The sequence below is a fragment of the Chionomys nivalis genome, chromosome 13, assembly GCF_950005125.1.
Source record: "Chionomys nivalis chromosome 13, mChiNiv1.1, whole genome shotgun sequence".
Taxonomy (NCBI): Eukaryota; Metazoa; Chordata; class Mammalia; order Rodentia; family Cricetidae; genus Chionomys; species Chionomys nivalis.
In genome coordinates this window covers 27662001-27686620 of record NC_080098.1, presented here as the reverse complement: position 1 = coordinate 27686620, position 24620 = coordinate 27662001, and the positions used below count along the sequence as shown (strand labels likewise).

At 37.2% G+C, this 24620-nt stretch overlaps 2 protein-coding genes across 2 annotated transcripts in view; both read right to left on the bottom strand.

Annotated features, from left to right (window-relative positions):
• LOC130885468 (aldo-keto reductase family 1 member C13-like) overlaps nucleotides 1–16461 on the bottom strand; it is a 288678-nt gene extending 272217 nt beyond the window's left edge. Inside the window, exon 1 of the mRNA XM_057786963.1 lies at nucleotides 16443–16461. The gene's annotated coding sequence lies outside the window, so the exon portion shown is untranslated. The remainder of the gene's footprint in view (nucleotides 1–16442) is intronic.
• On the bottom strand, nucleotides 4756–21960 carry LOC130885475 (estradiol 17 beta-dehydrogenase 5-like). The gene is given in 10 exon segments (XM_057786978.1): nucleotides 4756–4798; nucleotides 5754–5836; nucleotides 9201–9365; nucleotides 9890–10000; nucleotides 12737–12859; nucleotides 13227–13282; nucleotides 13285–13303; nucleotides 15562–15678; nucleotides 18209–18376; nucleotides 21880–21960. Coding segments are annotated over 10 exon segments (966 nt in total).
• Nucleotides 21961–24620: the final 2660 nt, after the last annotated feature.

Below are 24620 nucleotides of genomic sequence, written 5' to 3'. Positions count from 1 at the left end.
TGGCTTTGATACTATTACATTCTAAATTTAAAGGACATTTACAGGTCATCATCTCTTCCCTTACAAGTTTTCAATAAGTACTTTCTAAAGGTACCATATTTCCAAAGATGTTATCTCTATGTAACACACTCATTTCCTCCCACTCCCAGTTTTAAAAGTCATTCTATCTTCTACAGAATGGATTATATTACTGAGGACAGATAACATCCCAAGTCTCAATGTCAACACACTGTTCAAAGGAACCCCATTAGATCTTTATGGGACATCTGCAAACATGTAACTCCACCACGCTAGCCCTAGTATATTTACAAGTGGTGACAGTTAATAAGCTTAAAGACCCACCTTCTCTGAGTCATTGAAGGACATTAAAATAATTTAATTCAAGGCAACACAAGAACAAAAGTTGATAAGTATCTTGTAATATTTCTCTAATGTCATCTAGCAAATGCCAGTCTAATCAGGAAATGATCAGGGAAGAAATTCCAGCACTTTTTATGAAGCCCCTTCTTTTTACTACACCCCTACGTTCATGGGGATCCTTGTGTTTGTGTATAAGTCCTCCTTCCTTTGTGTTAGTATAGCACCATGGAAGAGAAGCTCCAAAGCAAGAGGCAAGTGTATCAAATGTTTTCAAATTTAAAACAGAAACAGACAAAATTTGACAAAAAAAAAAAAAACCCACAAGAATGTCATAGGAGAAAACCATCACAGCAAGTATTTATGTTTGACTTCCCACTGAGTGAATGGAAGTGTTTTGAAATCGTAGGACCCTCCAACTCCTATATTAATGACACAAGTAACATCACTACCCAACCAAAGACTGTTAAATAGCCTTATATAACTGTACCTCAATCTGCAGTCCCACTGTGACATTATCCAGAACGTGGACACTTTTTCATAAAAGATGGTTTTCTTACCTAGATTCTGTCCATCAAGCTGTTGTACCTTGTTGTGCTCTTTGATGCAAGGCATCTTTGTTGCTATCTTTACAATACACCTATATCATGCTTCATTTAAATGTGACAGATATGTGCTGAATTTGATCTCACCCTAAGTACTACAAGTGTCCTCCCCATACAGGTCTTGGCTGACAGCTCTCCTTTGTCTGTATTCTCTTTCCAAGCATACTAACTGCCAACAATGGTACTGACCTCCATCCAGTGAATTGTATTAATCATGATGTTAATCTCAGTGTAGCAAAGCTGTAGCATTAACAAGACAGTCACTCACTTTTCTCACAGAAACCCTGATTTGACCAGAAATGTCTGGAAACTATAGACATCTCCAGACCACATGAATTTTTCAGGTGTGCCTCATTCACCCACAGCTAGCCAGTCTTAAATTCACTGAACTGGGTTACAGGGTTCTTCCAGTAGAGAACCACAGTGTAGAGAAATCCTGCGCCACCTAGTGGCTCTCCCACATTTCCTACAATGGTGCTGTTCTCAGGGATCTGAGTGCTTATGATAAATCTAATGTTCTCAACCATTCTGACTTGTGGGAAGACTTTGGGCCCTTGTAGGTATAATAGATAGATGCAAAAGGCAACTTAAACCCCCGGTTTCAGATATTCAACTCAACTCAGACAAGTCACCTGAACTGAGAATGTTCACCACCAACACATTATACTGGCTTTGTAATAAATCCTAAACTCCAGTGATGATACAGGCTTCACTTATATTTTTAAGCTTTCTATCCATCATTAATGTTTTATATAAATTTGATGAAAATTTATCCAATATAAAAAGACTACTAGAATATAAAATTTATTGCATGCATTCATATATATATATATATTTAAATAATAGATTTGCACAAAGTCATATATATATGACTTTGTGCAAATCTATTATTTAAATACTCAGGATTCTTGATGACCACTGTACAAACTGGGAAAGCCACTAAGCATGTAATAACTCATTACTTAAAATGCTTCTCATTTATGAGGACCTCAAAAATCATAAAGACAGATAATGGGTCCAGATAAGCTAATAAAGCATTTCAACAATTTTGCTCCCAATGGAATCTCAAACGTAAGAGAGGCATTCCTTATAATCCTCAAGGACAAGGAACCATAGAGTATGCCCATGACACCTTAAAAACACAACTTCAAAAAATAAAAACAAAAAATTTTATCCTCAAACACCATATAACGTCTTGAACCATGTACTTTCTACACTAAACTTCTTGAATATGGATGTCCATGAGCAATCTCTTGGCATGATGGCAACAAGACAAGCTTTACTAAAACAAGGTGGGGAGACTCTTGCACTGAATTATGGGAAGGACCTGATTCTGCATTATTATGGTGTCGAGGGCATGTCTGTGTTTTTTGACAGGATGAGGATCAAACGAGAGAACTTCCAGAATTTCTGTTTTGATGCATATAGCAGAGGAATGCCAGTCCTGATGACATCACAGTCACTGATGACACCATGAAACAAGCAGAGAGAGTTTGCTAAACCTGTGATCCAGATTTCCTCATCCCACCGTGCTGCAGGCTGAAGAAACCCCTGAACCAATGCTCCCGACTTACTACAACTTGCTGCAATCTGAGAAGGGAAAGAAGGTTGTGGTGACAACTGTGATTCCCAGCCTCTTGAGGTACTTGCTTCTCAAACTTCCAGACCTAAGGAGTCCCATTTAACCTAGAGTCAGCCCCAAATTGTAGACTGAACATTTAATTGTTTTACACTTTGGGACACAGTACTCATTTTGCCAGTGTGATATTCAATCTGCTGCAAAAAAAAAAAAAAAAGACCTTAGAACTGAGACCTCAGTTTTCCCATCATAGGAACAAAGGAACAAAGAGTGACTGAAGCCCCTCTTCAAGAATGGGGAGAGTAGCCTAAAAGTTTTTGCTGCTCAGAGACTGAGACAATTACTTAAAAGCAGAAATGCAGTTGGATTCTTACCCATCAGAGAAATCTTTTTTATTTTGATTAAAATGGATTTAAGAAAATTATGATCTGACAAATTGTGCGTTTATTGTTAATTTCTACTCTAGAATTATGGTATTGACCTGCTAATGTTTGTAATTGCTTTTTTAGTTCACTATAAGGTGTTAAGAAAAGTTGGACATTTCTGATGAGTTCTTGGATTTGGTATATTTAATAAGAAATTTAGATTTTGATACAGCTAAAATTATTTTTTTAAAAAGCTAGGACAATTTAAAAAGGGCATTCCCAACCCTGGTGAACCTCCACTCCTTTAATTAGGAGATTGTAGCCATCAGAGCATTTATATTCACAAAGCATTATCTAATTGTAGATAAACTCTTGATAGAAACTTGGCTCAGAGATATACAGTCTAGAGGTACTTTCTCCCTTAACCCTTTGCTTACAGAAATCAGCAGTCAAAAATGGGTTTGAGCCTTTTCCTCCTAGGCACCTAAGACATGGACATGTATGATTAAAATGCATATACCAAAGACAAGTAAGTCTGGGAATGGGAAAGTGTTCACCTAAGGCAGACACAATCATCTATCTCTTGCAAAAGCACAGTCTTTGTTAAAATTAATAAAAAGGAAGGAATCATGGAGGCTCAAAAATGTGAGCCTATTGCTACCTTGTCTGACGGTCAAAGAGTTCGGAGGTTTCTCAAAATGGTTGACAAGGGTAGCTACACATCCCGACTCAGGATGTGTTTACTTATTTCTTTTGACATTAAAATGGCTCATACAAGTAGATCCCTTCCATCCTGATAGATGGTCAGGATATGCAAGCATACTTCAGATACTTCTTTTGTAATATGAGGTTACCTGGAGAGTGGCGCCTTCAAGATACTTGGTTTAGGGTAACTTTACCGCCTAAACCACAGAATGCTAATGACTTGATATCAAAATGTTAAAGCAATTAACTGCTCAAGCTGTCCATTGTATCATGTTAAAGAAGTCTTTTGTTGCCTTCATCTCCCTTTTAGATTGGAGTATAAAAGTATATGGAAAATTAAACATGGACAATTTCAGTATTCACTGGAATGCCTCCCTGGTACTATTCTATGGTTTCTGTTTTATTAATTTTCATGTGTCTTCATATTATTTATTCGTATTTCTAAATCCCCATGCTGCTACCCTGGAAAGAGGTGTTTTTGTCAAGGCTGGTCCCCAAAACATGTCCCTACAATCACATACTTCATAAACACACAAAAAATAAAGTATTTGAAAAGATGATGTGTATCCAATCCAAGTTTATTTTAAAACTAAGAAGGTTGAACACAGAACAAGTATTTAGGAGTTTTCAGTTGTCAGTTACTTTGATTTTCAGCCTCTCAATCAGTACTCAGTGGGGCCAGTACTATACCCTTTATTTGAAGAAAGACATTAGGTTTAGCCTTCAATTCTGGCTCTTGGGAGGAAAGTTTTCTTTATCTATATGATAAACTCATCAATTACCCATATATCTCAGATAGGATTGTCCAATTCTCCTCACCTTAATTCCATGCACCCAATTGCTAATCCTTCAAAGCTGGTTGTCTCCATCATTCCCTGTCAACACCCAAATTATAGTTTCCTTGAGCTCAGATGAGTCAGAGGAAAGCAAATTACGCAACAAAAACAATAGTGGTGCTTTACTTGCACCTCATAGAGACAAATCTCATCGTTTAGAGTATCACAAAAACACCGTACCCATATCTCTTGATCTGGTTGATTATAGGCTGACACACAACATTGACCAGAGGTGATGTCCAGTCAGTATCAGTGGGCATCTCCCACATTGCTACCATCAAGGTGGTGTCACAACAAAGGCTTATATATTAATATTCATCTGAATATGGATAATCAGGGTGGACAGATGTACTGTAATGAGAAAGAAAATGTATAGAACAAGTTTAGACTGTGGAGAGAATGACTCTCCTTCTGACTGCTATCACAATAAAGGGTTTGTATTTGCTTGCTACAATCTTACTGTTACAAAAAGCCTGCATAGCAATTGTTTGTTGATCAAAACTAAATTATTTCACTTTAGTTCCCCTTCCTGAAAGGTAAAAGAACTTTGATTTTCAAATGTACAAACATATTCTTTTCCATCACCTACATCATCAGTTTGTCAAAGCATTATCTCATCCTCATTCCAGATTTTCATGCAAACAGAATCTGATAATGATTTGTGTACAACATTTCTATAGATATTTATCTAAATATATACGTATGTGTATATATACATATATATATATGTACATGTAAGTATGTATATAAAGTTTAGTGCTGGTAATCCAAAATCCATAATTCAATAAGCTTTAACTCACTATCATATATAACACACTATAGTTAATTAGAAATGAAAATGACAAAATTATGAGATATACTTCCACGTCCAAGAAATTCATTACATACTTTGTAGGTCTCTACACTTGAAAAACAAGACAAAATATAAAATGATAAAAAATAATTTATTTAAAATAACTAATTTGATATTTTTTGGATCCTTCTAAATAAGCTACAATAAAATCCACAATGCATATCCACTATATAGTTGTCAAATATAGTGGCTTATATGTTGATATAAAGTCAGCAGTATTGGAATATTACTGGAATAGTAAGTAGAGAAGCCCATATGTAGCACTACAAGCTAACCCTGATTACATGCACCCTGTTAATGAATCAGACAGATCTCTGTGAAAAATTTGGGACCAGAATCCCCAAAACTCCTGTCTCACACTGACCCCATTACCCAGTATTAAGACTTCTCTAAAATACCACATTAAATTCATCATCATAAAACAAATTGAGCAATGCTTTTTCCAGTACTTACATTTTAGCAGTAGAATATCGGTAATTTTTGTTCAGGTTATCAATAGCTGCCATGTCCTCTTCCGGCAACTGGAACTCAAAAACCTGTCACATAAGTAGACAGATTTTAGAATGACCATATCCTTGACAATCTGAAAAACACAAGCTAATCAGACTAAAAGTTGCGGGGATAAGAGCTTCCAAAGGACTTTTAAGATAATAGCAACAAAAAGAATACAAGTTATTAAGCAAATGAATCTCAGCCTTTTGCTAAGATCAAATGAAACAATGAATACCAAATGAAAGACGAATGCAAATATATTACTATGTACAATATATTTAAATTTCACTTTACTACAGGCAATATCAGATCTCAAAAGAGCCTGGAAAAGAAACCAAATTGACAAATGAAAAGATTACAGGATCAATTGCAAGCAAGACCTGGAGGAACCTAATGTTTTATTTAATTTTTAATTTTTTTAATTTTTTTTTTTTATTTATTTTGGTTTTTGAGATAGGCTTTCTCTGTAGCTTTGGACCCTGCCCTTGAATTCACTCTGTAGACCAGGCTGGCCTCACTTTGACCTCACAGAGATCTGCCTGCCTCTGCTTCCTGAGTGCTGGGATTAAAAGAATGTGCCACCAACACCTAGCATGATCACTTTAAAACATATGATTAGTAACAATTATCATGGATAGAGTAGGCTTTGTACATTCAATCAATGAATGATTAGAATGTAAACAAATGAACCTTTCTTATATAATCAGAAATTTCTCAAATACAGATGATAATTTGTTTAAGGGATCCAAAAGCAGGCTCAAAAAGGATGTCACTATTGAAATTTGTAACACTTAAAGTATCAAAATTATTTTCAGTTATTACTAAATCATCAACATGAGAGGTTCCTTAAATATGCATTCTTTATAAATAGAGGAAGAAAGAAACAGAAACAAAAGTATCCATAATGTATTAGTTGATTAATCTAGGTAATAGGTATTGATTTATTATTTTTAACTAACTTCTATAAATTTGAGCATTATCAAAGCAAAATGAACATTATCAAAATTGGCCTAAATTATTAAGTTCAAACTGACAGAATATTTACAAATGCTTTAATGGACAGAGTAAAAATTTACTTAATAATATTAAATAAGATCTAAAATTCAGAAATGTATACCTAAATCATATTAAATAGCTTGCAATGTAAAAAAAAATAAATCATGTTTCAATGCATGAGGCAGCGTTGGGAAAATGTGATGCTGAGTTTTATCTGACCAGATGTAGTCAATAAGCGCAAACACGTTTAAGTAAAAAGCATAAAAATCATAACAAAGCAAGCATGGTGGCACAGCTCAGTGTTATAGAAATTGCCTAACATGTGTCGGCTCTAGATTCAATCTCTAAGACTAAAATTGAAAGTAATAAATCAAACACCAACTTTCTAATACAATGATCACAAAAGAGAAAAGCAAACACAAGTTAAAAGAAAGTGGGTCAATTTTATGGCTAGAAGTGTAAGTGCCATTTTACAAAAACTACATATTTTTACATCCTTCCCTATTTTACATAGCACTCAAAAACTTGCTTTGAAATAAAGACCAGTTGGGAAAAAATTATCACTTGTATAGAATGTAAAAAAATTCATTTTGCTACACATATAGGAAAGAATAATATTCATTGACCACAAAGTAAAGTCACGAATGGTGTGAGCACAGTAAGGGAGAGATTCTAGCACATAAATATATAACATAAAACTAATGAAAATGTGCATGAACTATGAGGAAGATACTGCAACAAACAATTCTGAATCTGAAAAGCAAACATTGAGAATATATAAATGTGGTAAATGGACTGTAAAGTGCCCCTTCCCCCGACTCTTCTAGTTTCTGAGGACATACACTTTTGTAATATGAACTTGCAAGTTTTGTTTTTTTTTCCAGTATGGGATCATGTCTCTCTCCCATCCCTTGAGGTTTGCCGGGCCTGTAACTTATAATGACCCACAGAGTGTGAAAACATTGATAATATGGCAGTGTTAAGCTTAGAAATGAAAGGAGTTTTCGAGTATCTGGTTCTAGCTGAATGTGGAGCGCACCTGTAATCCTAGCTCTTGGGAGGCTAAGAGCAGAGGACAGTGAGTCTGATGTTAGCCTAGATTGCAGAGAGACCGCCTGAAAAAAGACACGACAAGAAAGAACAATATCATTAATTTCTTTGTTGTAAACGTGTACATTGAACTGGTTTACTAGACAACTATTACAGTTAACAGTACTTTCCTACTTGAAAATAAAGACAACCAACCCACAGAGTGAATCAATATATGAAGACTATTCTTTATGAGCATCAAGGACATATAAAGTAAATTTTTTTTTACTTATTTATTTATTTTTATTCTTTTTTAATTAAAATTTCCACCTGCTCCCCATTTCCCATTTCCCTCCCCTCCTCCCAAATATTGCCCTCCCCCCACTTCCCTCCCCCTATCCCCACTCCTCTTCTCCTCCCCCCACTCCATTCCCCCTCCCTCTCGTTACTGAAGAGCAGTCCAAATTCCCTGCCCTGCGGGAAGACCAAGGTCCTTCTATCTACGTCCAGAAAGGTGAGCGTCCAAACAGGCTAAGCTCCCACAAAGCCAGTTCATGTATTAGGATCGAAACCTAGTGCCATTGTCCTTGGCTTCTCATCAGTCTTCATTGACCGCCATGCTCAGAGAGTCCGGAATCAACCCATGCTTATTCAGTCCCAGACCAGCTGGCCTTGGTGGGCTCCCAATAAATCAGTTCCACTGTCACAGTGGGTGGGTGCATCCCTCGTGGTCCTGATTTTTTGCTCATGTTCTCCCTCCTTCTGCTCCTCATTTGGACCTTAAGAGCTCAGACCGTTGTTTGTCAACGTGTAGAAGAATGAAAATAGATCCATATCTATCACCATGCACAAAACTCAAGTCCAAATGGATTAAAGACCTCAATATTAGTCTGAACACACTGAACCTGATAGAAGAAAAAGTTGGAAGTACTCTACAACATATGGGTACAGGAGATCACTTCCTACGTTTATCACCAGCAGCACAGACATTAAGGGCAACATTGAATAAATGGGACCTCCTGAAACTGAGTAGCTTCTGTAAAGCAAAGGACACTGTCACTATAAAGTAAATTTTTAATGAAGGTTGAAAATCACACAGTCTGATAACCTCACTCCAGCGAATGAATGAAAGGTGTGTGTGTATACAAGACTACAGAGCACATTGTTATCTTAAAGAGAAAACAAAGTCGGTTTTAATCCTCTACAGCCATGAACCCAGAGTGCTATTGTAGAGAAGAAAATGCTCATGCATACACTTGAAACACATATGCCTAGGGAATTCCAGGCACAGTCGCCTGACACAAGGATACTGGAAGCCTGCAAACAAGCCTTCAAGGGAGAAAGACTGCGCAGGAGCCCCGATGCCCATAGTCTTTTCTTCACCTTCATATTCTCTTTGATCTGCTTCTCATTGGAACTCTTGGCAATAACCACAACCCCATGCTGCAGTAGATAACAGGGGGAAATTAGGGCTGGAGTTTTTTTGTGCTTCTCAGCCATAGCACCAAGAATTGGGTCTTCCAAAAGATATGGGGCATTCTCATCTACACCGAAAAGAAAGAAATGTTGACTACTTGAGGTTAAGATTTGATGTGTTAGGAGTCTTACAGAACACATGGATTTGCTCACTCTGGACCTTGGACTATTAAAATATGACTCCAAAATCAGTAATACTAGCATCCTCTGGAACATTTTCAGAATTGTATGTTGATGTTACCTAGATATGCAAATAACCAGGCTACCTTAAAGATAGACAAATATATTTTATTTATTATAAGGGGAAAGCTTATATGCCACAGGAATGGAAGATCCAGGCTTTCCTGGACCACGGGGGAAGCTACACAGAGAGTGTACACTGGTGGTGTTTAGGTTATCTCTGAGTACCAGACAGCCATGGCTAAACTAGGTTTGGCATCTTAAAGATTATTGGTTAACAAGGCTTTCCTCATCAACTGTAGATTGTCCTCCCCCATCCTCAATCCTGTTGAGTTAATTCCAGAAAACTTGGGATTTCAAGACTGAAACTATTTTATATGTGCTTTTTAGGTATGATTTAGTTACAATTCTCATTACCAGTTCTTATATCGTTGGGTTCCTAGAGCACCATAGGCAACCAGAACAATGTCTTTTGACTTGCAGTAGTCCAAGAGCTTGCTCTGGTTGAGATATGGATGGCATTCTACCTGTAGATGAAAAAGACAGAAAGATTTCAGATTATAGAAAACCTCAAATATCCATGAAAAAGAAGTGTTTATAAGTAAAAGAAGTGGAAAAGTCTATACGATGTAAAATATGAGTAGAAAATCTCAACTTCAAGTAATGATCCTCTTTTTTGTTTGTTTGGTTTTTTTGTTTTTTGTTTTTGGTTTTTTTTTTTTTTTTTGAGGCAGGGTTTCTCTGTAGCTTTGGAGCCTGTCCTGGCACTAGCTCTTGTAGACCAGGCTGGCCTCGAACTCTCAGAGATCCACCTGCCTCTGCCTCCCGAGTGCTGGGATTAAAGGCATGAGCCACCACCTCCCGGCGTAATGATCCTCTTGTAAAAACTAAAAACATCCCTGAGGTGAACTGACTGGACCACTGAATGTAGATACAATGAGAAAATATGAAGTACAGATAGGGCACAGAAAATAAGCTTATCAAGCCTTGGATTTGAATTACACCCTAAAGCAAGAATTTGGCTGAAAACACATGAGGGCAGGTATGAAGGACAAAAGAGTAAATTTGTAGGGATTCTGCTGGTGACATTTGGGTATATTTGGGCATCAAAGCAATCAGAGGTTGGCAAGGGGATGAAAGAGTTTGCCATGCTTGCCTGGTGACCTAAGTTCTATTACAAAACCCATATAAAGCTGGAAGGAGAAAGCCAACTCCACAAGGTTGTCCTCTGACCTCCACACAGACACCATTGCATTCAAGCCTGCCTACACACACAGCCACACACGGACATACACATGGACACACACACAGAGATAGAGACAGAGACAGACAGACAACATTCATATACATACACACAAAAAAATATTTAATTGTGTTTTAAAAATCCCCAGAGTGCCGAACAGTGATGGTGCATGCCTTATAACCCAAAAATTTGTGAGGCAGAAGCAGGTAGATCTCTGTGAGTTTGAGGCCAATCTGGTCTACAGAGTGAATTCCAGGACAGCCAGGGCTACACAAAGAAACTCTATCCCAAAAAACAAATACACACACACACACACACAAAACCCTCCAAGGTAAGATCGTACGAATTGTTTATACAATGTCACTTGGTCATCTTTGAATACATGCATACAAATAACATTACACAAAATCAGCAAGATGTACTTTATGTGTTCAGGAATGTATGTGTAAACATATATAATAATTACATAGTAACAAATACACACAGACAGACAACACAGATATCTGTCTCTAATGTGCTGCTATCAAAGTAAAAATTCGCTCAGGTCATTGATAACTAAGGAAAAACAAGGCTTACCCCATTACTTAGGGATAACTGTGGTTCATTTTCACTTCTTAATCAAAATTTTTATTTATAGTAGAATTCAATGAAGAAAAAAACCAAACAAGTATCTTAAAATAAAAAATTAACCTTGGAAAGACCCCAGTAAAGCAGATAATTCAGGCAAAAATATACTGAGATGTATGAAATAGATTTCAATTATGGGAAAACCTATGTTAAAACATAACTTCCCCATAGACATTTATCACCTGACAGCAGAGTAATAATTGAAGCAAAAGAAAACATATTTTTATAAAAAAAAAGCCTTCTCTGAATAGCAAGAAAAGAGGAGAGACCACATTATTAAAATTATAGAAGATAGAGAGGAAGTTACAACCGACACAATGAAATCCAGAGGATTGTTACAGCATAATTTGAGAACTTACATCCTAAAAAGCTGGAAAATCTAGAAGTAAGCAAATCCCAAGACTCAAATGTCTTACCAAAGTAAGTGAAAATATGTAAACAATTGACAAAATCGATAATAGCAATCCAACTAATGTAAACGAGTAGAAACCCAGGCCCTGAAGGATTCAGTACTGAATTCTGCCACACCTTTAAAGAGAAATGTTCAGGTTAGCATTTGTGAACTTGACACAAGTTAGAGTTATCTAGAAATAGGAGTATTGTTTGAGAAAATGCCTCTATTGGTTGCCTATAGGCAAATCCGTATGCCATTTTCCTGATTAATGATTGATGTCACTAGAAGACACCACCACGGGGCAGATGGTACTGAAGTGTATAGGAAAGCAGGATGAGCAAGCCATGGGAGCAAGTCAGTAAGCAGTCTTCCTAATGGTCTCAGCCTAAGTTCCTGACTCCAGGTTTCTGCTTGCAAGAACCTGCCCTGACTTCCCTCAGTGAAGGACTATAAGTTGCAAAATGAAATAAACACATTACTCTCCAAGTTTCTTTTGGTCATGGTCTTTTATCAGAGCAATAGAAAGCAACCAAGACAAGGTACTGACACCAATGCTCCTCAAACTGAAAGAGAAGGAACATTATAAAACTTTCCCTACAGTGTCAGAATTAACCTCATGTAGAGGAAGTCAGGTCCCCTAGAAATGGACTTATGAGCTGCCATTTGGGTGCTGGGAAATGAACCTCTTTCAGAAGAGCCCTCGCTCTTAATGACCAAGCCATTGCTCTAGCCCCTCCATGGCTCTTTCATTCTTGCAGCTTTTAGTCATTTTTCTGTATTACACAGTGCAACTCTCCTTGAGTACTTTTACATTCCCATATTCTTACGTGCACAGAAGCACTGTGGCTCCCAGGCTTTTCCACAAACTCTTAACTAAGCAGAAATACAATCAGCATTCTCTGTTCCACGAAGTTCAGGTAAATAAGAGAAGAGGATTGTGGCTAGTAATAAAAAAAGAAAAGAATGAAGAGCAGAAGAAAAAATACTGTAGATGCTCACCTGGTTGCACACAGGCTTGTACTTGAGCCCTGGCTTGTTCAGGATCATCTCCAGCAGCCTGCAGTTAAAGTTGGACACCCCAATGGACTTGGCCAACCCTGCATCCTTACACTTCTCCATGGCCTGGGTCAGGGGAAAGTTGATAAAAAATAATTTATGAAAGTGGCTGGAGATGGTTATAAATACCAAGAAAGGAAAATAGAACATAATTATTAAAAAGAGAGAAAACAGCTTAAAATACAGGCAGAAGATAAAGAGAGAATGAATGCCTTGGGTCACCTAAGAAATCATATATTGAAACATATTTCTCCCAATACTTTTCCAGTAGTCTCCAATTTATTCCAATTATGCTTTCCTACCTGCAACTGCAAAATAACCCTAGAAAAGATCATGTGTTTCATGATCTGAAGGTTCATATCTGACTCTCACATGTGATGAGACCTGACTCCCTCTCTTAACTTCCCCTGTGCTCTGTATTCCAAGTACTTACCTCCCAAGTGTCACGGAGATCCACTGGGTCAAATAATAATTTCCCATTTTCACTGTTGGATTAAGATTGTTGTCTGGCTAGAATATAAACAGTCATTGTCACCATTTCACCAGTGTCATGACCTTCCACATTGCAATGTTCCCTAGTACACAGAAGGCTACTCCATAAGTTAGGTAGACCAGCATGCCACAATTTACATCTGCAAAAGGCTTTGCATATGAAGTTGTAGGGAATATATAAAGTAACAGATTTCTTTTATTCTCTCACATCTATTTTATGTGTTAATTCACAAAATTTCCCAGATCTCTACAGTTATACTATTTGTCTTGCATTATTGTTTAATACCAGTGTGATATCCCCTGAAGGAACATCTATCTATCACTGAAAAAGTCACTAGTTTCAAAGGTCATGATCCCTACTAAATTAGAAATTGTAGTCTTAACATGGTTACAGAATCAATGTTCTCATCAGTGTTACTTTGCCTGAGCATTTCAAAGGTCAAAGGTTACACACAACAGCTAAACACTTGTCCACCAAGGGACTGGGATACAACTTAGCTGGTAGATATATAGAGTGTTCAATATAGTATTCTCAAGGCCTTAGTTAGGTTCAATCACCAGCTCTACATTTAAAATATGGTGGTACATGGCTGTAATTTCAGGTCTTAAGAAATGAAGGTAGAAGGATGAAAAGTTCAAGGTCATCCTTCACTACTTGATGAGCTACATGGAACCTTGTCTCAAAAATAAGCAAGTAAATAAATGAATAAATTATGGGTCTGTAGACTTTTTTCAGTTATAAGAAGTATGAACTAAGGAAAAAAAAGGAAAACATGGAACTAGGGAAGTAGCTAGGACACTGTGATCAGAATATCTCTGTAGATTAATTTTCTCTATATTCAACAATAACTAAGTCAGAATAAAAACCACTATCAGTAGTAACAACTATCATCTGTAGATTGCTGAACACACAGAAATTCCTCACAGGGAGGGTTTCCATTTGCAGCCTTGTTAATGACAGACAAAAGTATAGACAAATCCTTGGTCTGACTAGGAAGTGTGACTCATTAATTCTTGGGGATGTGGATCTTTGCAGAACACTTAATGTAGGTAATGAGGAATCTGTTTTCCATGTCTTAAGATCAAACATTCTAATGAGAAAATATATTTTTTAACCTCAAGCAATGTCTCTCAATATATTGTGACTTATGTCTGCCATCATCTTCTGTATAACTGTAAGCTTTTTAAAAGATCATTATTAGTCCAGCATGTCAACAGCCATTCAAAGGGGATTGAGTCATTGGGGAGACATCAGTAGTCAAATGTCATTTTCGTTGACTAAACAATATCATGATGGGTAAAATTTCCATTATTGCTAGGCATGGACTAAGATTTGTTTTATTAAGGATTATTTTGCAAATATTAAAACATATTTGAAAAGTACTCTCCATGTTCCAGGCACTATATTAATTCATGTAATCTACTTTTTTCTCTATGAGTTCTATGGTATTACTCTTATTTGCATTTACAGATAATAAAATAAAGTCATGGATTTTAAGGAACTACTCAATGAGAAACAGATAATTAAAAGAAAACGTTCCAAACCATTTGGCATGCGCCAGACCTGTTGATATACACCTGTCATCCCAGCACTCAGGTGATTGAGGAAAGGTAATCAAAGCCTTCAAAGGAGGCCAACAGATCAACACAGCTAGGACCCGTTCAAAAATAGGGATATATGATTTCCTAAGACAATGCACTTTATTCATTAAAATACTCTTGCTGCTTGCCATTGCCTAGGTTTGTGTAGTTTTCAGATGTCAAAAGGCAAATAATTTTTTTAAAAAAAGAGAAAGATCAGTGGTCTTGAGGACACATATCTACAATCCTAGCATATGGAGGCCAAAGGATGTGAACTCAGTGTTAGCCTTGGTAACACAGCAGGTTCAAAGCCAGTCCCTTTAAAAAAAAAATCAAAACTAAAGAGATTAACATAAAAACATTAAATGTAAAAGAGCCACAGTTTGAAGTAAGGATAGATGCAAGCATGTTTATTTTCATGATAAATTTTTCACTGGAAGGTGAAGATAAGGCATTCAATATAAACAACCATGATCAAACCATATTTACTACCAATGGGAAAAGATAGAACAAAGGGAAACCCTATAAACAGAGAATTTCTAAAGACTTTTCCAAATCCATCAATCTAGTGTGATTTGGGTTCCAAATTTTTCCACATTTAATTTTTTATCAGTTTATCTAAATAAATCATCAGCGAAATTAAAGTTCATGCTGAGCAGTGGAGTAAAATAGGTATGAAGATGCTGACTGCTTACCTTCATTGGCACTGGGAAATGAATAAGAGAGAGGTCAACATAGTCCAGCTGAAGCTTTTTCAGTGACTTTTCCAAACAAACCCGGACCAGTTCTGGCCTATGGCACGTGGAGGGGAGCTGCAATTGTTAGAGTGAGAGCTGTGATACATGAACACACTGCCCAAATTTGTGGATTTCTTTTCCCAAAATTGAGTCTTTTTCAACAGGTCAGAAACTGGTGACCACAGAGCAAAAATACTCTGTCTAGACTTAAGTTTTCCATTGTCTAATATGTTAATGTCAAGTCTGATACATACCTGAGGTGTATTGGTCAATCGATAGGAAAATTAATACTTGAGTAACATTGGATATAATAATAATAACAACCCTTCTCTGAGTTATATTTCACAAGAGTTTACAAAGGCGGTTTCTCTCTTATCGTTTCATTCATTTAGTCAATGGGAAAGAGTTAATATTCCTATCATTTACATAAGTGAAAGGAAGTATTTTTGATATTTTTAACATATATTAGACACAATACAAGACTCTAGCAATGTTTCATGAGATACTTAGGATGCGATTTTTTTAAAGATTTATTTATTTATTTTTGTTTGTTTTTTTGTGTTTTTTTATTCTTTTTTAATTAAAATTTCCACCTGCTCCCCGTTTCCCATTTCCCTCCCCCCCACATATTGCTCCCTCCCCCCACTCCCCTTCCCTTATCCCCACTTCTCTTCTCCTCCCCCTACTCCATTCCCCCTCCCTCTCGATACTGAAGAGCAGTCCAAATTCCCTGCCCTGCGGGAAGACCAAGGTCCTCCCACTTCTATGTAGGTCCAGGAAGGTGAGCATCCAAACAGGTTAAGCTCCCACAAAGCCAGTTCATGTATTAGGATCGAAACCTAGTGCCATTGTCCTTGGCTTCTCATCAGCCTTCATTGTCCGCCATGTTCAGAGAGTCCAGTTTCAACCCATGTTTATTCAGTCCCAGTCCAGCTGGCCTTGGTGGGCTCCCAATAGATCAGTTCCACTGTCACAGTGGGTGGGTGCACCCCTCGTGGTCCTGACTTCCAGAAACCTAACAGAGAAATAAGAGGATTAAGGGAGGTAATGAATCAAATGGACTTAACAGACATCTATAGAACATTCCACCCAAATAGGAAAGAATATACCTTCTTCTCTGCAGCTCATGGAACCTTCTCGAAAATAGACCACATACTCGGTAACAAAGCAAACTTACACAGTTACAAAAAAATATTAGTAACCACCTGTGTCTTATCAGATCACCATGGATTAAAGTTAGAATTCAACAACAATGCTAACCCCAGAAAGCCTACGAACTCATGGAAACTGGACAGTCAACTACTGAACCACACCTGGATCAAGGAAGAAATAAAGAAAGAAATTAGAGTCTTTCTTGAATTCAATGAAAATGAAGACTCAACATACTCAAACCTATGGGACACTATGAAAGCAGTGCTAAGAGGAAAGTTCGTAGCATTAAGTGCCCACTTAAAGAAAACAGAGAAAGCACACATTGGAGACTTAATAGCCCATCTGAAAGCTCTAGAAAAAAAAGAAGCAGACTCACCTAGGAGAAGTAGAAGACTGGAAATAATCAAACTGAGGGCTGAAATCAACAAAATAGAAACACAGAAAACAATCCAAAGAATCAATGAAACAAAAAGCTGGTTCTTGGAGAAAATCAACAAGATTGATAAACCCCTATCCAAACTAATCAAACGGCGGAGAGAGAATACGCAAATTAACAAGATCAGAAATGAAAAGGGAGACATAACCACAGACACAGAGGAAATTCAGAGAATCATTAGATCTTACTACAAAAGCCTGTATGCCACAAAATTGAAAAATGTAAAAGAAATGGACACTTTTTAAGATAAGTACCATATACCAAAGTTAAACCAGGACCAGGTGAACAATCTAAATAGACCTGTTAGTCGCAAAGAATTAGAAGTTGGTATAAAGAACCTCCCTACCAAAAAAAGCCCAGGTCCAGACGGCTTCAATGCAGAATTCTACCAGAACTTCCAAGAAGACCTAATACCTATACCCCTTAATGTATTTCACAATATAGAAACAGAGAAGTCATTGCCAAATTCCTTTTATGATTTATTTATTTTATATATATAACATTCTGCCTCGATGTATGCTCGCACGCCAGAGGAGGGCGCCAGATCTCAGTACAGATGGTTGTGAGCCACCATGTGGTTGCTGGGAATTGAACTCAGGACCTTTGGAAGAGCAGCCAGTGCTCTTAACCTCTGAGCCATCGCTCCAGCCCCCAGGACACAAATATTTATTCTTCTCTATCACCAATGAAAGTGAAAATGGATGTTAAGAAACTTAAGTAATATTCGTTACCCAAGAGATAAGATATGAGATTGTTCTAAGATGCCAGTCTTATCATAGTTCTGTCCATGTTAAATCACACTGTTTTTAGGTGAGAATCAAGATAACAAAATAATTTTACCCTAAGGTTACAAATTCAAACACAGTGGTGAGCAGAGATCCATTAGCTTCCTCTGTTTTCAACACCAGTTTAGCATATGTAATTAAACAGTAGACTAATATGCCTAATTCAACTACTGGTCAAATCATACTAGCATTTCATTCATTTGCACACCAGCATACCATATGTGTACAATACCTTTGAAGTGTAGAATATATCTTCTCTCTTCACAGTACCATCAGCAATCTTGTCACGGATAGCCAGTCCTACTTCTTCCTCATTTTGGTACATATAAGCTGCATTAATATGGCGAAGTCCAGCATCTGTAGCTATCTTGGTGGCCTCTGTAATCATACTCTTAGGAACCTAGAAAAGCAACGAGAGGGAATATCTTGAGATCTGTGTGATTGAATTAATTCTGAAACAGCTAGTTACTTTACAAAATCACAAGTTTCTGCTGTGTTAAGTGAGTTCTGTCTTGGGGGTGTTGCATCTTCCCAGGTTTGCCCAGCCCTTTTCCTCACACATAATGAGAATTTGGCATCTGAGCCAAGTCTTCAGACTGAGACACTCATTAATCACTGCCATCCAAGGTCTTCAGGGACTCCTCCAGGTTCAGTGATCTGCTGGGAGGATTCCCAGGACTCAGTATACAGCTGTAACAGGGCTTGTTATTTATAGAATAAGGTTACAAAGTAAAACAACTCCAAGACAATGTGCACGGCAAGAAGAACAGTATTGCACGTTTCCCCTGGAGAAGACACACAAACACATAAACTCCTCTCACGTTGCACTTCGAGTATACATGTATGCATTGTTCACAGGAAATCTATTGAGAGCCTCAATTCCTAATTATTTAGCTGAGGATTTATATAGACATCCCCTGTCAGTACACTCTAAAATGTACTCTCCCAAGGAAAGCAGACCTTCAAAAATTCTGCTTTTTATGCAAACTGTTAAAAATATGGCTGTTCTTCTCTTTTATGAAATGGTGATAATTAATATTGCCAGCTGTTAATCAATATCTAGTTTAAAAATAAACACTGTAACACATAGCCGGATGCTGTCTTAATTCATTCTCCAACCATTCTATCTGTATGACTGAAGTAAATTATAGCATTAAAATGTATTAGGCCAGGATATAGATTTAATCATAAGAATTACTTTTATGATAAATAAACGGAACTATTTAAGTAACTTTGCTTGATGCTCAGAGGAGACTTGAATTTGGGCCTTTGCTGGGGCTATTGATATTTGAGGGTCTCTTTAAAAATGGAATAAATGAACTTGTGTTACTATGTAGAGATAATCTTTTTGGAGCCAGGCACATAATGTTATAGTTTTAATCTTAATTGTCCCCTGATGGATCAAGTGATTGAAACAGAAGGACTTTAACCTCAATAGGAGGTCAGTCCTTAGTTAATTTATGATTTGATTATATCATTGGGAAATGGTAGAATGAGGAAAGATGGTTCATTGTCGGTATAATAAAGAGATTGGCTAAAATTAGACATGTCATGGGGTTGAAGTATTTTGACCAATGTATATCACATGCACCAATCAAATTAGTGCAAATGACATTTCTCTCTTCTTCATATTACATTTAGGATCTTTGAGTTACTCTCCTCCACATATTAATAAAATAAAAGTAGACCTGGTGGCACAGGTTGAGGCAGGAGATTCCTGAGTTCAAGGACTGAGTAAGCAACACAATGAGATCTTATCTCAAAATGTAGGTCTTTTTGTTAAGCCTGGTGATGCTTTATATAACTTCTTTCCGTGATAGAATATTTACATAGCATGCTCTAGGGCTTAGGTTTAATCCCCTTTACTGAAATATATATCACCATAAAATATAGTCAACATTCTATTGATATTCCACAATTTAATCCTTATCTGTGTTTTGGTACCTATGTTCAACCTAATAATCACTATTCTACATTTCAGTCAAAAATGAGCTTTCATAAAAGTGGTATTTGTATTTGGTTTCTGTGATTCATTTATTTTTAAAATGTCCTCTAATTCATGCAGTTTATAAAAATGATAAGAATTAATTTTTCTTTGTGGATTCTCAATACTTTACTTTGTGTGTGTGTGGTGTGTGTGTGCATACATGCATGCAACATCTTAATAATTCATTGTTTGATGAGCACCTAAGTTAAACTCATATTTGTTACTAATAGGACTGCATCTATCACTCCAGTATACTGACGTTATTTCCTTTGTACAGATGAAGGAGGTTATGGGTAGATCATATAAAAATTTTAGTTTTAGGAATTTATATATTGTCTTCTTTAGTGTTTGTACAAATTTACATTCCCATTAGGATGCTTGAGAGTTCTGCTCTTTCAGCATTCCATCAGTGTTTGTTTTCTGATGCCCCTTTTTAACTGACAATCTAAGGTGAACCATTATCTCACTGTAATGTTAAATTTCAAAACATGCTATCAAGCCATCATAAGCAAAGAAACATTGTATTATCCTGAAACAATGACATCAAAGGAAGAAAGCACAGAGCAAGCCTTCAAATCATTAGTATAGGTAACATCTTTTATACATGTCCTCTATGTAAAGAACATAGAAACGAAAATACATAAATAAAATCATCTATACTTAAGAAACATCTTTTACTTTTTGAAGACAAAATTAAAGTGTATAATTTGTTAATTTTTAACTGTGAGATTATAATATAGCTTCTACATTTATCCCTGCCTTTTCCTCCCTGCAAACCCTCACATGTATCCCTTCCTGCTCTCTTTCATATTGATGCTTTTTTCTTCATTGTCATTACACGAATATATTTATATACATAATTTCTTAAATATAATATGGTCAGTCTGTATAATGTTAATCATACATACATTTTTCAGGGCTGACCACTGGGGTTTGGATGACCAATCACTGTCTTCTACAATGGAGAAGACTATTTGTCCACTCTCAGTATTCCTTACTAGCATGTAGATCTTTGTGTAGGGTTTGTTTGCAGCAAGGGAATAACATAATGAAGAAATTTCCTACAGATAAGAAGGAAATCATTGCAAATGTCTTTCTATGCATGTTCACTTTGGTGGCTTGATTTGAATTTTTTTTAAAGAACCAAAAAAAGAAAAATCCAGGTGTGTTGTGTTGGCATTTACAGAGGTAATTAGATGAAGAGGACTCTGACCAGATCATTAGATTAATCTCTTCATTTTATTTCTGTGTTGGGGAGTGGCAGAAAGTAGGGGTGTGATTTAATTAGAGAAAGTAGGAGCCTGGGACTGCATGCTTGGAATGCATGCTGGCCCTAGCTCCTTCCTTCACTTCTCTTCCACCAATAATAGAAAGAGGAGCAGCTGCCTCCACATACCCCACAAGCACCACCACCACATTGATGTTCTGCTCAAGCAAAGCTGGCCAAGCAACAGCAGATTGGAGCTTGGGACCATAAGCTAAATCCAAAAAGAAAGAAAAACCACCCACCAATCTCTTCTTTGGGTTCTATGAGGTATTCTGACCACAGTAATGCAAAAATAATGTATTATCTGGAAAATTATTACTATCTGGGGTACATAAAAAACTCAGAAAACTTTGTAACAGAATTCATTAAATAGAGAGGATGTGATCTAAATATATATTTCTCAAAAAATTCTGAAAATATATGAAATATAAGACACTTAGTATCATGTACAAGCCTTTACCCAGACTTTATGCAGTGAGGGTTGTTATTGAGTTTTATCCATTGCACCCAGTTGGAAACAGGCTTGTTTCAGTCTTGAAACTGAACGTGAAGACAGAGCTAAGAATTACAGTCCTTATCTCATGGTCAAACTCTCAGCTCCCAGTACAACTGTCTGCTTTCTTCTGAACTCCAAAACCACCATCCTTACCTCTTCTGGGGCATAAGTTCCAAAACCAAGAACAGGAATGTGGTGGCCATCATTTAGCTCTGCACAGAGTTTGGGACTCATTCTGGAATGCTCCACTTCTGTTTTCCTTGCTGTTACTGGGTGCTGAGTAACGGGAAGATACACTGCAACTGTGGGGTGCAAGTTTAATCATTACTCATTTCCTGTCCGACCTTTAGACAGCAGGGTGTGGGGAGGAAGGTAACACAGCTCACATGCCTCTGAAAACTGGTACCAGCTCAATGATTTCATAATAAAAAGAATTCTGAGTAAAGTACTATATACTGATATATTATTTAGTCTTTATAAAATTCTCTCATTATAGTCCCACAAATTGTCTTTAAATAGAAAATTAATTGAACAATTATTGGCCATTTGTTACATTGAAAACCTCTCTACACCTATTCCCTTGTTTGAACTTGTGTTTTTCTGGCTATGATGAAGCCCCTCTTGGTTATACACTATAAAAAGAGTAAGATATCACACACCACACACACAGTCACATTTAGAGAATTAAAGAAAAGGGAGGTGGGTATATGGCTCAGTGACTAGGATCACTTGCTCTACAAGATGAGGACCCCAGCTCAGATTCCAGCACCTACATAAAAGTCCGGGTGTGGCTGTGTATACCTATATTCCTAGAGCTGCCAGGTAGGGACACACGAGGCTCACTGGGATGCTGGCCAGAAGGTCTGGTTCCAGCTCCAGCAAGAAACTCTGTCTCAAACAAGTAAGGCAGAGAGTAACAGAACAGTACACTCACAATTCTCCTCTGGTCCACACATGTTCATACATCACACATGCATATACTACTGCATACGAATAAACCTAAACACACTAAGCACATACACAGAACACACATACACATATACATTCAAGTAATGTACATATAACACATCTACACACAAGTGCACACATCCCATCACACATGTATACATGCACACATCAAAAACATACATAGACAAAACACATATACTCAAATACACATAAATCACATTTGTTCATAAATGTATACAATCACTTTCAGTCATCGAGACACACACTTAAGAAACAACTATCTATTTCACACACATTAACACCTAGTCCCACAAACACACTCAAACACACATGGTAGCATACTGGCATGCTCACACTCACACACTTATAATCACAAACATTCATTCATATAAACACACACTTTACAATGCATACTTAGAATGTCACACACTGAAATACAAATACAATCACAAATACACACACTTCACAACTAAAACACAGAGAACACACATACCCACATATGGGAATGCATTACTACAAACTGATTCACCTTCTCACACACTCTCATTCACTTACTCACTAAATCTCCCCCCCCTCTCTCTCTCTCTCACATACACACACAAACACACACACACACACACACTAAAAGCACATAACATGCATATTGGATTCTAGGGGTTGAACTCAAGGCTGGTACGACAAGCACCCTTGCATACTCAGCCATCCTTTCAGTCCAAATGTTAACTATATATTCGCTTCTCTCAGTTTACATTTCTGTTAGGGAGAAGCTGATATCACCTTTCACTGTTAGTGCAGAAGCTCAAGCTTTCCTAGGAGGTTAGTTCATACTTAAAATGTACTTCAGGTAACTGCCTGTGTGTTTACTGCTTGTGACTAATTCACAAGGAAAACCTAAATATCACACTAAGGGACATTCTTGCTCTGTGGTTTCTACTAAGCCTCCATCCATCAAAGTCTGAGTTCAACAAGAGTTGTAATCACTGGGTCTTATTTCTTCTTCTCATTCTTTCATTTTCATTAGATTCAGACCGTCAGTCAAATGAAAGGTCATCATATCCCACTCACTCTCTCTACAGATTTACTGTGGGGGGAGTCAGCTGCCATTTTCACCTATTGTCCTGCATTCATAGCACCTATATAGGACCGGAGTGCACAACGGTAAATTGCTTTGCATACAGGGATTGTTTTAAATAAAGCCAAAGCCCCTTCTGTTCTGTAGTAGATCTAGATATTTCCAGGCCTTAAAACCTTGCCGAGCAGGTCTGACAACTCTTCTATAGGAATGAGGTCAGAGAAAGTAGGAGCTATTAATTATTTGAAATACAAGATTGTTGTATTACTTGAAACTCAAATAATCAGTCTCTCATCTGCTCTCCTTCCTGTTCCTGCTTTCCTATCTCCTCCTTTGTCCCTCCCTTGGGTCCTTTTTGTTTCCCTCTCCTATAAGATTCAAAATTCCTTAAGTCTCTTAAGATGAGCATCTGTTGTTCAACCAATTGTACAAAGACAGAACTGAATCCTTGACAACTCCGCCAAGCCTCACAGACCAAGAAGAAAAACAGACCATCTTTTGACTCTGAGGCCACAGGGCCTTTTGTTTTCCAGCATGTTCTAATCTGTACTGCATGCATGACCTCACTAAATTCTGCCCTGCCCTGATTACATGCCTATGATTTGGCTGGATTCTTCTACACCCAAATCTTGCTTACTTGCGAAGAAATGATAACAAAAGGACAAAAGACTTGTAAGGTTAGCCCAAGTAGTCTGAGTTCAGACGACTGCCAATTTCATCATAATCCAATCTGCCCATGCTTGACTTGTATAGCAGTGACCCTTCATTTCTTTTCACTTACTGTGGCTTCTCCAATGGACCTTTTGTGCCTGCTTTTCCGATTCTTTGGCCAAGAATAATTTTCCTCATAGCCGAAGCTCACCCTCAGTTACTG